The 13,663-nt window shown below is 50.1% G+C and overlaps 1 protein-coding gene across 2 annotated transcripts in view; it reads right to left on the reverse strand.

Moving 5' to 3' along the window:
* Positions 1 to 10,313: 10,313 nt before the first annotated feature.
* Positions 10,314 to 13,663, reverse strand: part of PPARD (peroxisome proliferator activated receptor delta) — an 80,008-nt gene continuing 76,658 nt past the window's right edge. For both annotated transcript variants that reach the window (XM_032409963.1, XM_032409962.1), the window contains 2 exons: positions 13,196 to 13,646; positions 10,314 to 12,443 (listed from right to left, as the gene is read on the reverse strand). In XM_032409963.1, the coding sequence (XP_032265854.1) occupies positions 12,196 to 12,443; positions 13,196 to 13,646 (699 nt within the window). In that variant the 3' untranslated portion in view covers positions 10,314 to 12,195. The remainder of the gene's footprint in view (positions 12,444 to 13,195; positions 13,647 to 13,663) is intronic.

Genomic DNA, 13,663 nt, shown 5'->3' on the forward strand with positions numbered 1-13,663 from the left:
ACAGGCCGTGAGAAGGGTTCAGCCAGGGATAGACAGCTGGTAAGGTGGGGACCGACTTTTGACAGGGTGGCCAGGGAAGGCCTTTGAGGAGGTGCGAGAGGTAATAATCATTATTCCAGTGAGGGTTGTTCTGTTATTACATAATAATATAATAATAATAGTAGTATGGGGGCGTCTGGGTGGCTCAGTCGTTAAGTGTCTGCCTTCGGCTCAGGTCATGATCCCAGGGTCCTGGGATAGAGCCCCACATCGGGCTCCCTGCTCGGCGGAAAGCCTGCTTCTCCCTCTCCCACTCCCCCTGCTTGTGTTCCTGCTCTCGCTATCTCTCTCTCTGTCAAATAAATAAATAAAATCTTTAAAAATAATAATAATAATAATAGTAGTATGGTTGCTACTTTTATGGAAGCTATTGTGAGGGCCAGGAGTGTAATGTAAGATCATTACACAGTAATTATTGATGAGAGACCACTATGTAAATTTTGGCATAATTCAGAGGAAATTCAAAGAATGTGCTTGTGTGCTTGCGTGCTCTCTCTCTCTCTCCCTCAAATAAATAAATCTTTCTTAGAAATTGATGTTGAACCCTGGCTTCTTCTAACAATAAGCAATATTTATCCATGGACACATGAGCTTTTGCGGGGGGAGAGAAAAAGCAACTGTCCCGTCTATCTCAGGAGAAAATTTTCTTTCTTTCTGTTTTTTTTCTTTAGGAGAAAATTTTCTAAAGAAATTTTTTTGTTACTTAATTATTAACTGTTAAAGTATGTAATATATTTAAGTTGTTTTGATCAATTGAGTACTACTAATAACAACATCCAGAAAAACATAAGTTTCACAAATACTTTTGTTGCAGGAACATAGAATATTGTCATCAGTAAAAGATGGAATCTGAGAATAAAAATATGTTAAGATAAAACTCTGTGAGGAAGTGAAATAGAGAAGGCACTCAAGGAAAAAAAGGAATTATGTAAAACTGTAAGAGCCTGTATTTGGGGCGCCTGGGTGGCTCAGTCGGTTAAGCATCTGCCTTTGGCTCAGGTCATGATCCCCTGGGGATCGGGGATCAAGCTCCCTGCTCAGCGGGGAGTCTGCCCCTCACCCCGCACTCTTGTGCTCTCTCTCATTCTCTCTCTCACTCTCTCATAAATAAATAAAATCTTAAAAAAAAAAAACTGTAAGAGCCTGTGTGTGTGTATATATATACACACACAAACACATATAAAATACATATATATTTTTAGATGGATGACATTATATGTAAAATCTCTCTGGTAGTTAGGTGCCACTGGATACATGAAAAGAATAATGTACTTATTCACAGCCACCCTGCTCACCTGCCATTTCTGGTCAGCTGCCCACACAGCAAGTTCACTGGCAAGACCCACAGCCAACAGCCCAGAATACCTAGGATTGAGATTTCTACTCAGAATTAGAGCCTGCCCCAGCCCAGTGCTCCATGGTACCTTGTCACCATTCTCACTGCCTGGCTTGGAAAAAGTGAGAAGCTGATACAGGACTGAGGGCAAGTTCTTGTGGGCTCAGGGCTTTGAACATATCCCTCAAAATCTTGCCTCAAGTGCCAGCCTTGGAGAGGAAAGATTCAGAAATGACAAAAAGCATTTGATTTAGTGATATAACTTCTCTTTAAACACATCTTTTAAAAAGCTCTTTTGGATTTTTTTTTTCCTAAAAAGTTATTGTTTTATTTTTTTAATAAACTTTTTTTTTTTTTTAAGATTTTATTTATTTATTTGACAGAAAGAGACACAACGAGAGAGGGAACACAAGCAGGGGGAGCGTGAGAGGGAGAAGCAGGCTTCCCGCCGAGCAGGGAACCCGATGCAGGGCTCGATCCCAGGACGCTGGGATCATGACCTGAGCCAAAGGCAGACGCTTAACGACTGAGCCACCCAGGCGCCCCTATTGTTTTATTTTAAAGTGGGACTATTTGGGGCCACCAACTACCTCCTTCACAAGCTGAGCGGCTCAGCGACAAGAGCTCTCCAAGCGTGTCCACAGGGGGCGTCAGCCCCTTCGATGAGCCACAAGAAAAGGGGCTAGGGGCTTTGTGATCAAATCCATTTGAGTATCTCTTCCTTCTATATTTTCTTAGAGTCATGCTATATATCGTTTATTGTACGTGAACATATAAAAGGTTCTGGTAGGGGCACCTGGGTGGCTCAGTCGGTTAAGTGTCCAACTCTTGGTTTCAGCTCAGTCATGAACTCAGGGTTGTGGGATCGAGCCCCATGTGGGGCTCCGTGCTCAGTGGGGCGTCTGCTTGAGGATTCTCTCCCTCTGCCCCTCCCCCAACGCTCTCACACACTCTAAAATAAATAAATAAATCTTAAACAAACAAACGGCTCTGATAAGCCCTGCAAAGGAGCCTGTCCCATCTAACCCAGCATTGCTTAAACCTGTTTTTATTGTTATTTGTTTTGGGCCCTGCACCCACCCACCCTTAATGTGCCAATGAAACACACATTGCTTGTGAAAACACCAAATTAGTTCATTTAATTTTGAAAACAAGCCTTAAAAGTCAGGAGTCTTTTTTTGTTTTCCAAATCTGAGGCTCAGAGAAGTAAAGTAACTGACCTGGGACTCGGAACAAGAGCTAGGACCCAGGTGTCCTCATTCAGCCCAATCGTTCTCTAGGTAACCAAGATTCACTTGTCAGGCGTGAGGGCTGCCTGACTGGGGGAATTTCTCAAGCCAAGCTCTGAGGCCAAGGGGGAGGGACAGAGCAGCCGAAAGGCCCAGGTAATCCAGGCCTGGGAGGCAGCAGAAGGGGCTTAGTGCCTGGGTTGCTGGAGCAGTGAGCATACCCAAAGGAATGACTCTCTCATGGCATAATGTTCAACCTGCCCTGTTTCCATTCAAACGTTTACGAACATCCGGCTCCATGCTAAGTCCTGGGGCTATAGAGGTGACAGGACATCAGATCCCACCCACTGTTTGGTGTTTCTGGGCAGAGAAATCTTTGCTGAGTGGAAGAGAAAGAAGGCAACTGGGGAACGGTCAGACCTGAGCTAGCCCTGACGGAGCTGTGCAGCCTGGGTGTGTCTTTTCTCCTCTCTGGTCTCAGTCTCCTCCTCTGGGCTATGAGGGCATGGGAAGTGATCTCCAGACCCTTCCAACAGTGGGGTGGGGGCAAGGAAGCCCCTCCTTGGCCTGATGCACCCCACATTCTTAGACACTGGGCTTTCGAAAGCCAGGCCGAACCTCAAAGCCTTTTCTCCCACCTTCCCTGGGTTCCCCTGAGACCCAGACCCCCTACCTGCATGGCCGCTGGGAGCCGGGGCTGCTCTCTCTACCGTGGCCGCTACCATCTGCCCGCGTGGAGCCCATTCCAGCTGCAGCCCCCAGTGAGAATCAAGCAGGCTGCTCCGGTGCACCTTTATCCTCCCTCTCCAGGCAGGGCAAAAGGAGGAGGGGCTCCCCAGCCAGGCCTGCCCCTTCCCTTGGCCCCAGGTCTGCAGAGGGGAGGGATAGAGGGCGGAGGCAGGACGGTTGGGAGGCTGCGGGGTTGAGCAGCCCAGTCCAGGCTCCAGGAAGTGGGTGGGGTGGAGCATGAGGGCCTTCAGGGATCCCTAGGTGATTACTGGAGTAAACTGGGGAATGGTTTAAAACTTCAAGGGTGCAGAGGGGCAGGGTGAGGAGGGGATACAAGGACCTGAGACCTAGGACCAAAGGTCTCGGAAGCTGCGAGTCTCAGGGCTGAGGAAGTAATTTGTGGTGTCCGGGAGGGGTTTACCACTGAGGAGTCCAGAGTGGGGCCTCCCTCAACTCCAGGGCTATGTAAACCCCACATGTGGAGCTGAGGTTGGTGGAGAAATCAGAGGGTGGGCTGGGAGGCTTTGGAGCGTTCAGGAGATGGTATAAGCCAGGCATGGGGTCCAGGGAGGCCTGTCCAGAGGGGCCACGTACTGGACAGATCCAAGAGGCTCTGGGGACCTGCCTCTGGGACCAAGATGTTCTTTCTACAGAAAGTCGCTGTGGCCTGGTCTATGTTTGCCATTGAAGCCAGTTTGCTCCCCTGGGCACAGAAATTAGAAGAGTCTATGCCTCAGCTCAGCAAGGGCTTCCATGAGAGGTGGCCAGGAGGGGGTTTGCCCAAGGCTTTATCCAATGAGGACACCTCAGATTGGATGACAGTCCGTCCACCAAGCAGAGCCTCTCTCTTGGGCAGGATAAAGATCTGGTGGATTCATAGCTTGCCGTGGGGAGAACCATGGGTTGGGCCCAAGAAGGATGCGGAGATAGGGGAAGGAGGACTGTGAGGTTTAACAGTCCTGTTCTATTTATTTTATTATTTTTTTAAAGTAATCTCTATGCCCAACGTGGGGCTCGAATCTCAGGATCCCGAGACCAAGAGTCGCACACTCTTCTGGCTGAGCCAGCTGGGCGCCCCTCTGTGGTTCTATTTCTAAGACTCCCTCAAGTCCCATCTTATGCCTCCGAAGCTCATGCTCTCTCCACTAGACTGCACTGTCCCCTATGGAAGAGAAGTTTAAGAACACCAAATAAGAGGAATTCACTTAAAAATTAAAGGAGCGGGGCACCTGGGTGGCTCAGTCGTTAAGCGTCTGCCTTCGGCTCAGGTCATGATCCTAGGGTCCTGGGATCGAGCCCCGCATCGGGCTCCCTGCTCGGCGGGAAGCCTGCTTCTCCCTCTCCCACTCCCTCTGCTTGTGTTCCCTCTCTCGCTGTGTCTCTGTCAAATAAGTAAATAAAATCTTAAAAAAAATAAAAATAAATAAAAATTAAAGGAGCAATTTTAAAATTGAATTTAAACAACTTATGTCTATCAGTACATTGAGATCATAGATTGGGACCAATAGTCTTGGACATTTTTGTTATTTCCTTTACTTTTGTTGGCTCAACATTATTATAAGACCACTGCTCTGAACACTGAGCTATGGAGTCCACTTTGGATCAAAATTATTACGTTTTATGTCCAGTTTTTATTTTAATTCCAGGTAGTTAACACACAGTGTTATATTAGTTTCAGGTGCACAATATAGTGATTCATCACTTCCATCCATCACTCTGTGCTCATCACAAGGGCCCTCCTTAATCCCCATCACCTATTTCCCCCCATCCTCTTGACCCCCTCCCCTCTGGTCACCATCACTTTATTCTCTAAGAGTCCGTTTCTTGGTTTGTCTGATTTTTTTCCCTTTGCTTGTTGGTTTTGTTTCTTAAATTCCACACACGAATGAGATCATATGGTATTTGTCTTTCTCTGGTGGACTTATTTCACTTAGCATTATCCTCTCTAGCTCCATCCATACCGCTATAAATGGATCAAAATTATTTTTAAAAAATTTTCATCGGTGCTGCCAATCTTCCCTCTGTGGAGGCTGTGACCACTTACACTCCCACCAGCAGTATGGGAGTGCCTGGTGTTGCACACCCTTGTTGCCAACACGATGTCATCACACTTGTTAGTACTTGTTAATTTGGTGATTTAAAAAACAGTATCTCGGGGCGCCTGGGTGGCTCAGGCGTTAAGCGTCTGCCTTTGGCTCGGGTCATGATCCCAGGGTCCTGGGATCGAGCCCCACATCGGGCTCCCTGCTCTGCGGGAAGCCTGCTTCTCCCTCTCCCACTCCTCCTGCTTGTGTTCCCTCTCTCGCTGTCTCTCTCTGTCAAATAAATAAATAAAATCTTAAAAACAAAACAAAACAGTATCTCATTGTAGTTTTAATTTTTATTTCTCTTATTATGGGTAAAATTGAGCATCTTTCCATGTTTGTTTTTTAGGTAAATGCTATGCCCAACGTGGGGCTTGTAATCAAGACCCCGAGTTCAAGAGCCCTATCTCTACTGACTGAGCCAGCCAGGTGTTCCAAGCATCTTTTCATATGTTTAAGAGGCATTTCTTTTTCTGTTCATATCCTTTGACCATTTTTCTATCAGTTGTTGACCTTTTATTTATTGATTCATAGGTGTTCTTTATATATTAAGGAAATTAGCTCTTTGTCTGATTATGTCACCTTTTTTTTTTTTTTACATGGTTGATTTAAAATGTCTTATGGTTTTAGCTCTGGGAATTAATTTTTAAGATGTATGTATAGTAAGGTGTTTCATTTTTTATTTTATAGACTCTTAAGTTTTGTGTATGCTGCATGAAACTTAGAAACTTTTGTGTATATAATAGACTTGAAAGGTCTATCCACCTCAAGATTATACAAAAACATGGGGCCCCTGGGTGGCTCAGGCGTTAAGCGTCTGCCTTCGGCTCAGATCATGATCCTGGGGTCCTGGAATGGAGCCCCGCATCGGGCTCCCTGCTCAGCGGGAAGCCTGCTTCTCCCTCTCCCACTCCCCCTGCTGTGTTCCCTCTCTCCCTGTCTCTCTCTCTCTGTCAAATAAATAAATAAAAAATCTTTAAAAGATTATATAAAAATCTTTTCCCATGGGTTTCTTCTAGTTTTTTTTACACTGTAAATATATCAAGTGTATCCATTTTCCTGTTGATGAACGCTATTTTGTTTCCAAGTTTTTGTTATTGCTGCAGTGAAAACCTATAGGAGTCTTTATGTAGTTTTGTGGGTTTCACACCAGGGTATGGTGTCAGGTTGGTTTCTCCAGGAAATACATTTGGAGGGTTACTTGCAGGACACTCTGTGGGGAGTGCTCTTTGGAACAACAGCTGTAGGGAATTGGAAGGAGGCGGGACGGCATAGAGAGAGAAGCTAAATTACAATGTAGTTGCAGCAGAAGCTTGGACTCTGGAGCTGGGGTGATCCTTCAAGCTGTCCCAAACAGGCAGGGTGGCTTGGTCTCATACCCCAGTGTTGGCTATAGGCTGCCCCTGGGAGGTGAGCTTATCCTGGGCAAGGCAGCTGCCTTCAGCAAGAGCACTTTCCGGAGAGGAAATCCGCTGGGCACCCTGCAGCCATGGAAACTAAGGGCTACGTTCCCGGGGGATGGAACCTCCCTGACACCCCCACAGCCCACAGGCACATTTAAGCTTTACTAGGTTTTGCTAAGCTGTTTTTCAAGTGGATTATACCAACTTCTACTCGCTTCTCAGTGTGTAAGAATTTGTACTGCTGTTCTTCCTGTCGACATCTTCCATTTTGGTTTGCCTGTACTATTTTCTGGATAATTTCAATAGGTCTTTCTCGAGGTGCAAAAATGACCTCTTTGGTGGTATCTAACCTGCTTCTTCTTTTTTAAAGATTTTATTTATTTATTTGAGAGGGGGGGGGGAAGCATGAGAGAACACAAGCAGGGGGAGTGGGAGAGGGAGAAGCAGGCTTCCCGCTGAGCAGGGAGCCCGATGCGGGGCTCGATCCCAGGACCCTGGGACCATGACCTGAGCCGAAGGCAGATGCTTAACGACTGAGCCACCCAGGAGCCCCTCTAACCTGCTTTTTAGATCGTTGGGTTTTTTTCTTTTTTCTGGAAGTTCTAGGTATTATTTTTTTAAGATTTTATTTATTTGATTGAGAGAGAATGAGCAGTGGGGAGGAGCAGAGGGAGAGGGAGAAGCAGACTCCCCGCTGAGCAGGGAGCCCCACACAGGGCTCGATCCCAGGACCCTGGGATCATGACCTGAGCTGAAGGCAGACACTTAACCAACTGAGCCACCCAGGTGCCCCTGGAAGTTCCAGGTATTTCTTTAAAAATGTTTTTTTCCCTTAAAAAACAAATTTCTCCTTATGGTTTTTGATTTTTTCTTTGTATTTTTTAATAATATAAACGATATTTCTTTTTTTTTTAAGATTTAAAAATTTTTTTAAGGTAATCTCTACCCCCAGTGTAGGGCTCGAACTCATGACCCGGATATCAAGAGTCACATGTTCTATGGACTGAGCCAGCCAGGCGCCCATATTTATTTCTTATAATATATTCAGGTTATATTTTTGGATGTCCCCAGGTGCTCTAATTTCACTGGTTGTTATGGCTATTTGTTTTCATGCAGGATTTTCTTCATTTTTTTTTTTTTTAATTTTGTGGGAATTCTGTACTTCCTGCCTGTACATGTCATCCAGAGAGGTTTTGCATCTGCTTCTTCCGGGCTCCCCAGGGATATTACCAGCCTGAGACCCTGTTTCTTTCTTTCTTTCTTTTTTTAAAGTAAGCTCCACTCTCAATGTGGAGTTTGAACTCACAACCCTGAAATCAAGAGTTGCATGCTCCACCCATTGAGCCAGCCAGGCACGCCCCATCTTTCTTTCTTATTGAAATAAACGTATTGCATTAGTTTTTTGTTTTTTTTTTTAAGGATTTTTTTTTTTTTTTAAATATTTTATTTATTTATTTGAGACAGAGAGAATGAGAGAGACAGAGCACATGAGAGGGGGGAGGGTCAGAGGGAGAAGCAGGCTCCCTGCCGAGCAGGGAGCCCGACGTGGGACTCGATCCAGGGACTCCAGGATCATGACCTGAGCCGAAGGCAGTCGCTTAACCAACTGAGCCACCCAGGCGCCCCTTTAAGGATTTTATTTATTTATTCGACAGGGAGAGAGCAAGAGAGCACAAGCTGGGGGAACGGCAGGCAGAGGGAGAGGGAGAAGCAGACTTCCTGCTGAGCAGGGAGCCTAACGCGGGGCTCGATCCCAGGACCCTGGGATCATGACCTGAGCCGAAGGCAGACGCTTAACCAACTGAGCCACCCAGGCGCCCCTTATTGCTGAAGTTTTAAAAGAACTATTACAAAGATAGTAGCTTCTAATTCTCTTAAGGTTGCTTTCTTCTCTTTCAGTCTAACTGATTCATTTGTCCTGAGTATCATTAAAAAGAGATCGACTTGCTCCCCAAGTTTTGCTCATGGGTAAAAAGCAGAGGTCCTAAGGCCCTGGATCAATATGCCTCTTCCCAGCTGAGTGGCCCCAGGCACACTTGCTAATCTCTCTCATTGTGCGTCCTCACCTGTAAAGGGCAGGTGATGGTATTTACCTGTAGGGTAGTGGTGAGAATTAAGAGGTGACGTATGTAGAATGCCCGACACGAACTAGGAGCTTAATAAAGAGTATCACTTAGTGATATTAACAAGTTGCCAGAATGAAGTGATGCTGTCTCTTTGCAGCCAGGTAACAACAGAAAACTCGCACAGAGACAATACCTTCTCCCTCAACTGAGTGCTATCTAGTTCTTTGGTATCCTTTACTCTTACCTCTTTAGTGCTGGGAAGAGGACTGGCCATTAACAACTGAGCCAGTCTTCAACTTGACGTGAGCAAAATCAATCAAGCAAACCAGAAGATTCCATCGTAAGCAAGGCTATCAATTTCAGAGACGCCCCTGTTCTAAGCATTCCTCTTCCTCCTCCTCAGGTCCTCCTGTTCCCCTGGGCCTGTCCCTCTCCTGGCTGAGATGAACCCTATGGGGCTTGACAGAGATCAGATCGCTCCGGCCAGCAACAGAGAAAACAGGGAGGCAAGTGTCAGACTTGAAAGGGACTCTGATGGCGCTTCTGGCGGGAGCGGCTGAGTTGCGTGGAGCTCCAGGCTTCCTGCTCAGGGCATGAGGTCCCGGGGGCAGAGCAGCGGCCGTGACGGCCGGCACCCTGGCAGCCCTCGGTGTCGTGAGCGTGGACTCTGGTCCTGCAGTCACCTTGGCGGGCGGCTCCGGGCTCCTGGTTTCTGCAGTGTCCGTGGGGATTCTGGTGATGCTGGCCACTAGATGATCCCATTTCCCACACAGCCCTAGGGCTGACGGTGTCTGCCCAGTTACTAACGGATGGCCTCAATTTCCCCCCTTTTGATCTTTCACTCCTTTTGATAGTTTGGTCACAATTTCCTAGAGTACATTCCCCACTCTGGAATGTTTCGGGGTGTCTGTTTTCCTGGCTAGACAAGCACCGAAGTCTGCCCTGAACTTGCCTCACTGCAGTCGAGCCCATGGGCTGTGGAGGGCCCGGCTCTCTGTGAAGGTGGCACCCCGGGAAGTAAAGGTGAAAACTAGGGTGCTGGCTGAGGAAAGCCCTGGTCTCTTGTGCGGGTGATGCCTCCTCCAGGGCCCTTCGGAGCCCTTCCCAGGCCCTCCTCACGCCAACAGAGTTGGTACCACGGCACCAAAGGTGTGTGTACCGTTCTCCCACTCGTCCCCCAGATGCCCCGTGCAGGGCAGGCACCTCAGTCCTCCACCTTTGCTGACCGATGAGTGGAGAGCAAAGCAGGTGATTGGAAAAGGTGGATCAGCTCTCCTGGCCTGCACCCCCAAGTCTCATTTGCCCAGCCTGGTTTCCCCCTTTGCACACTGGATAGGGAGGAGGGGGAGGAATCCGATCAGCCCCCAGGAAAAACCTGTAAAAAACGGAGTCAGCCTACATCAATTCTTAAATATTTAATTCCCATTTATTTAAAGTTCTGTCAGTCTGTGTACACTATTTATATTAAAAACACAGGAAGCTGGGGATCCTAGCAAAAATATACATTTCGATTTTGGAGATTGTGTTCGGACACTGAGAAGAGCCATATCCTCAGCACCAGGCCTGGGTGGGGGGGCGGGGGGGCGTGGTGGCGGAGGGGGTGGGGGCAGGCACAGCATCTCTCCCTTCACGGCGCTGGCTCAAAGGGAGCACCCTAACCCCGATCCTTGGTCAGCTGGGGGTGGTGGTGGGAGCTGTCAGTGGAGACTGATCCTAGGGCATGGAAGGCAGGGGCAGATGGACGGGACTCTAACCTCAGGTCTTCCCCAACCTTTCTGAGACCCTCACCAGTCCCTCACCCTTCCAGGCCAGTTTCCTTCCTGGTGAAGCAGGCTGGGTGGGCTGACTTCCTGCTCAGACACAGCATCCAAGCTGGGCTTCAGTCCCTCCTCTGAGGCCGAACACTTCACCTGGGAGGAGGGGAAGGGTAGATGCAAGGGCCAGAGGAGTGGGACTGGGCCTGGCAAGGTCCTTGGTCACCAGAAGCTGTGTAGGGGGAGTTCCCGGTGACCGGCTGGGCTGAATACAGGGGAAAGGGAGAGCAGCAGAACTGTTGGGACAAATGGATGTCACACTGAGCGGGATCAGTTTATCCCTGGCACCTCCCGCATGAGCAGGTGCTGGGCTGGTTCAGCAGGGCACCCCTGCCCACCAAGGGATCTGGGAACGAGGGCGCAGCTCTGCCCACTCACCTGGAGGCCCCTCTGGCCCATCTGCCTCGGGGAAGGGAGGGTGAGGGGTGTGGAACCAGGTAAAGTGATTCAGTGCTTGTGTGTGCTGGAGTGTTGGGGGGTGGGGGCGTGCGTGAGCTTCCTCTGGGCTCCTGGTTGAGGCTGAGGCCAGGAACTCCTGAGAAACAGGAGTCATGGGTGGTGGCTGCTGCAGAGTGGTGGGAGAGGGGCTGCCGATGACCCCAAGGCCTGGGCTCAGAATTAAGTACACCACTTGCTGCCTTTTCTGCCAACCTCCGCCTCCCTTGAGGCTTGCTCCTCTTCAGTGGGGGCCCCCACCTGAAGGGAAGCCCATCTCCTTCCAGGCTAGGGGTGTCCCCTGGCGGCCAGCGCAGGGGACCATCAGTGACACTGGCCTGGAAGACTGGTGAAAAGAACAGAGAGGGCGTTGGTAATAGTGGGGCTGGGGTGTGCTGCTAGAGAGGGGTTGGGTGGGTAGGGGAGGGCGGTGACAGTCTGGGGGAGGCGTCCTGGCCCTCAGGGCAGGGCCCCCGTGACTGGGGGCCATTGCTGCAGTCAGCCCGGGCCCTGCGTGGCTTCCCCAGGAAGCCGGGCCCAGAGAGCTTAGTGTTTCTTTGGCTGGCCCATGTCCTTTGCTGTGAAGACAGGAGAAGTGAGGTGCCTACCCTTACAGGTGACTGTTGGTGCGGAGGGCAGGCCCATTCCTCCCTGCTCCTGGGGGACAGGGGACGGGGCGGACAAAAGCAGAGGACCTGTTCCATGCTGCTGGTGAAGTAACACAAACTGTCTCACAGAAAGAGAAAGAGGGACAGACATAGGGATGGGGAGAGAGAGAAAGGGAAGGCCAGGGAGGAAGGAAGAGGGGAAACCTACAGAGAGGAAGAGAGAGAGAGCGAGCAAAGAAATTAGAGAAGAGGATCTGAGAAAGAGGCAGATGAAGAAGGGGAGGGAGGGAACGCAGGGAGCAGGAGGCCGTGTGTCTGAGCGCAGGAGTGTGATTCCACTGCTCCGGGCCCACGTGCGCCCAGGGCTCCGGGGCTGCTCTCCGGAAAAGTCCCGTGAGTGGCGTCTGTCCCAGCTCTGTCTGCCCGCCCCCAGAGGCCCTGGGCGCACGCCCTCAGTACATGTCCTTGTAGATCTCCTGGAGCAGGGGGTGCAGCGAGGTCTCCGTCTCGGTCTTCTTGATGCGCTGCATCATCTGCGCGTGCTCGGTGACCAGCTGCCGCAGGTCAGCCATTTTCTGCAGCAGCTTGGGGAAGAGGTACTGGGCGTACGGGTGGTTGGCCTGCAGGTGGAACTCGAGGGCACGCAGGATGGTGTCCTGGATGGCCTCCACCTGGGGCACGTTTATGAGGCCTGGCCGGTCTGTGGGGACACAGGGCAGAGGTGTGGGAGGGAGCAGGCATGCTTGGAAGGCTCTGGGGGCGGCAGAGGAGCTCCCCTGCCTCTACCCAGGGGACAGCAGACCTACTGCTGTGACAGACCCAAGCCCTGTTCTGTCAGTGACTGTTCTACTGAGTATTCTAGCCCCTCCACCCCAGGTCCCGGCCCATCTCCTTCATTTGTTTGTTTTTTCTTCTGAAAAAGGCAGTATGACCTCATGGTTAAGAGACTCACTGTCTGGATTCAACTCCCGTCCCTACCACAGGCTAGCGAGGAGGCTGTGGGCGGGCCACTCGGCAGCCTCTCTGACTTCAGTTTTGTCATCTGTAAAACGGGGTGACAGAAGTACCTTCTGCACAGGCTGCTGCGGGGACCAAATGAGTTATAATCTAGGAAAAGGAACCAGAACAGTGCCTGGCACGAAGTAAGCTCTATGGCACTGTGAGCAGGATGATTATTCTAGTTATTGCAGCGGAATCTGAAAAATGCAGGCAAAATATGGAGAATTTCTCCACCGTCAGAAATCATCCCCGTTAACATATTGGCATTATTTCTTTGCAGTCTTTTTTCTGTCTCCTCTCCATCGAGAAGAGGGAGCCGGTCCTCCATGTAGTCGGAGCATCGCGTGTCGCACGGCTCTCATCACAGGGCACCTCCCCACACTGTGCGCGCTCAGGCCTGGCGCCCCGCGGTGGGGGCCCGACCCCCAGCAGGGCGGCCCCACCCTCACTTACCTCCACAGAGAATGATGGCCGCGATGAAGAGAGCCAAGTCACTGTCATCAAGTTCCAGGGCATTGAACTTGACCGCAAACTCAAACTTGGGCTCGATGATGTCACTGAAGGGCTTCCGGAGGCTCCGCAGGAACTCCCGGGTGACGAACCCAGTGCCGTTGGCCACCAGTAAGCCATCCTTGTTGACGATGGAAGCCAGCATAGCGAAGATGGCCTCGTGCACACCGTACTTGAGAAGGGTCACCTGGTCGTTCAGGAAGAGGCTGCTGAAGCTGGGGATGCTCTTGGCAAACTCGGTGAGCTCCCGCACGGTCTCGACCGTGGTACACTGGCAGCGGTAGAAGACGTGCACGCTGATCTCCTTGTAGGGGGGCAGGCCGGTCACCAGCTGCTTCCACACCAGGCCCTTCTCCGCTTGCCACAGTGTCTCGATGTCATGGATCACAAAGGGCTGAAAACCAGGCCCCG

This window comes from Phoca vitulina, unplaced genomic scaffold (assembly GCF_004348235.1).
Source record: "Phoca vitulina isolate PV1807 unplaced genomic scaffold, GSC_HSeal_1.0 scaffold11, whole genome shotgun sequence".
NCBI classification, from domain to species: Eukaryota; Metazoa; Chordata; class Mammalia; order Carnivora; family Phocidae; genus Phoca; species Phoca vitulina.